The 2,225-nt window shown below is 43.1% G+C and overlaps 1 protein-coding gene across 1 annotated transcript; it reads left to right on the top strand.

Moving 5' to 3' along the window:
• The first annotated feature begins 936 nt into the window (after positions 1-936).
• Positions 937-1,871, top strand: K441DRAFT_658407 (uncharacterized protein). Its single transcript, XM_067648346.1, has 3 exons — positions 937-1,106; positions 1,166-1,494; positions 1,550-1,871. Exon 2 carries the CDS (start codon positions 1,309-1,311, stop codon positions 1,468-1,470), a length of 162 nt encoding a protein of 53 aa, XP_067505188.1. The 5' UTR covers positions 937-1,106; positions 1,166-1,308; the 3' UTR covers positions 1,471-1,494; positions 1,550-1,871.
• Positions 1,872-2,225: the final 354 nt, after the last annotated feature.

Below are 2,225 nucleotides of genomic sequence, written 5' to 3'. Positions count from 1 at the left end.
GATTACGACGATACTGGGCGAATTCCACTTAATGACACAGCGCTGGTACCCGCTAAGGCTACACTGGCTTATGGAGAAAGGTTTAGCCGGCTCTATGTATATAATCGCGTCACGTCTCTCCCTTAGGGGTTTCCTTTCTTCTCCTTAGCTTGATATTCTCGTATAGGACCAATACAATTGTACAGGTTACGTGCTTGCGAGCTATTCCGTGCCTTGATTACTGAGTTCGTCACACTTAAAAGGATATCTATTTCAACAATTAGAAGGCTAGATTTATTTAGTGTTCCTAAGGCTTTCGCACGGGCCATATCCTCGTAGGACGCTACTGGGTCAAGGGATATCTAACAGTAATCAAAGTGATTTGGCACTCGATGTCGCAACCACAAGCAGGGAGGGTGGCCGACCCGCACGGGCCAGACCCTTGTTTTCGTGGTGTTTCCCAGACATTAGCGGTTAAAGCTCCGGCACAATCATTACGTGGGGTGTTATCCATTTAACCAAAGCCTCTTTCCTTAGCCAAAGAAAGGTGGCCGCTGTACGGAGGTGCGTTTCAAAAGTCTTTGCCGCCAAGAAATTGACCGCCTTAGCTCACCGCCTTCTAAATCTAGGTATATCCAGAAGGTTATTGAGCTTGAAGGAGGTAACGAGTATAGGGAGGGTGCTACAGAGGCACTAAGACGCTTAAAAGCACCTAAAGCGGGAGATGATGAATGGGAGGATATCTATCACATATCAAAGTGGTTTAGCACTGCATGTCGCCCTCCCTGCTAGCGCAGGCGAGGTGAAAGAATCTTACTCGCGGCGCAAGGCCGCGATGTGCTGCGCCGCAGGTTTAATTTACACGTGACTTAGCGGGGGTGGCAGTGCCAGAAGCCGTGCACTTGACCGCAGACATTACACTGCCCATCAGGGCTATCAAATCTAGACAAGTTCAAGTTTCTGGGTACGATGTCTTGTGCCGTATCTCAGTACTGTTATTCTCCGCTTTCGCAGATGTCTGGTAACATTCGCTTGCTTCGCCTAATACCAAACAAAAATGACACGGCAAATATACAATGCGATCTCTTTGAGTACGCTCTATAAGAATCGGATAAAGCGACTCGCCCGTACGAAGCATTATCTTATATATAGGGCCGTTTGGACAAGCGTTAATATATTTTTATAGACAATTAATACTTGGCCGTTACGCTAAACCTTTACGCTGCGCTATTGCGTCTTCGAGATGGCGGTATTGCACGAATTATCTAGGTAGATGCTGTTTATATTAACCAAGCAGATAAACAAGAAAAAGAACACCAGATCCAGTCTATGGCGAAGACCTATGGTAAAGCAAGCCGTGTAATTGTTTGGCTTAGAGAGACGGCAGATAATAGTGACGAAGCGCTTAAAGCAATACGTGTTGCAGGTAAGAAGTTCACGAATTCTTTAAATAAAGAAAAGATCCAGCAAGCAATTCCCCTACTGCTTTAACGACCGTGGTTTCGGCGTATCTGGGTAAGGCAGCAGATATTTAACAACATCCGTACGAATTACTAAAATGTCGATCCAGGTACTGCAGGAAGTAGCCGCAGCTTAGCATGTCCGGTCTCGTGTGGTTCCGCGGAGATTAATAGATACACATTTTGCTTAGGTTTAGAGTCGTTAAAGAGTTTCCATAGCCTAAACTTGTAAGGCCTAATCCATTCAGTAACCTACCTAATAAGGAAAGCAGTATTCCGGCCTAAATACGCATTAAGTAGGTCTGGGAGGGTTTCTCTAAACATATGCCCTCTAGGCGAGCTGATAGATATATACTATACCTACGAGGCTACGAAGCGCCACGATAAAGTATATACCTTACCCGGCATAAGCTTAGATAATCTTAGGGCAGCTAGCTTATTGCCTAACTACAGAGTTTTATAGAAGGTACTCTTATAATAACTTATTAAGTTCCTTTTCGGCAAATAGGTATCTATTAAGGTTTAGGATAATAGGGAGATAGTAATTAATAGCAGAGGCTGTGTTCTTAGTTAAGTAACCCTAGTAAAGAGTAATTAGGATAATAGATAGAATGTAAATATTAACTTTAAAAATATATTGCAATACCTAAGATATACTAAAGAATATAGGGCTTATTAGAACCTTTAGGCTTTAGCGAAATCCGTCTAAAATAATAATATTGTCTGCCTTTTACAAGGAGCTCTAAAGTCTATAATTACCCGACCGTATAAGGATTATTTTGCCGT

This window comes from Cenococcum geophilum (genome assembly GCF_001692895.1).
Source record: "Cenococcum geophilum 1.58 unplaced genomic scaffold K441scaffold_16, whole genome shotgun sequence".
Classification (NCBI taxonomy): Eukaryota; Fungi; Ascomycota; class Dothideomycetes; order Gloniales; family Gloniaceae; genus Cenococcum; species Cenococcum geophilum.
Note: the sequence above shows the minus strand (reverse complement) of the source record. Positions and strands in the feature narration are given on the sequence as shown.

Excerpts from the sequence above, each read along its gene's own strand:
- K441DRAFT_658407 (XM_067648346.1), top strand. The coding sequence starts at position 1,309 with ATGGCGAAGACCTATGGTAAAGCAAGCCGTGTAATTGTTTGGCTTAGA.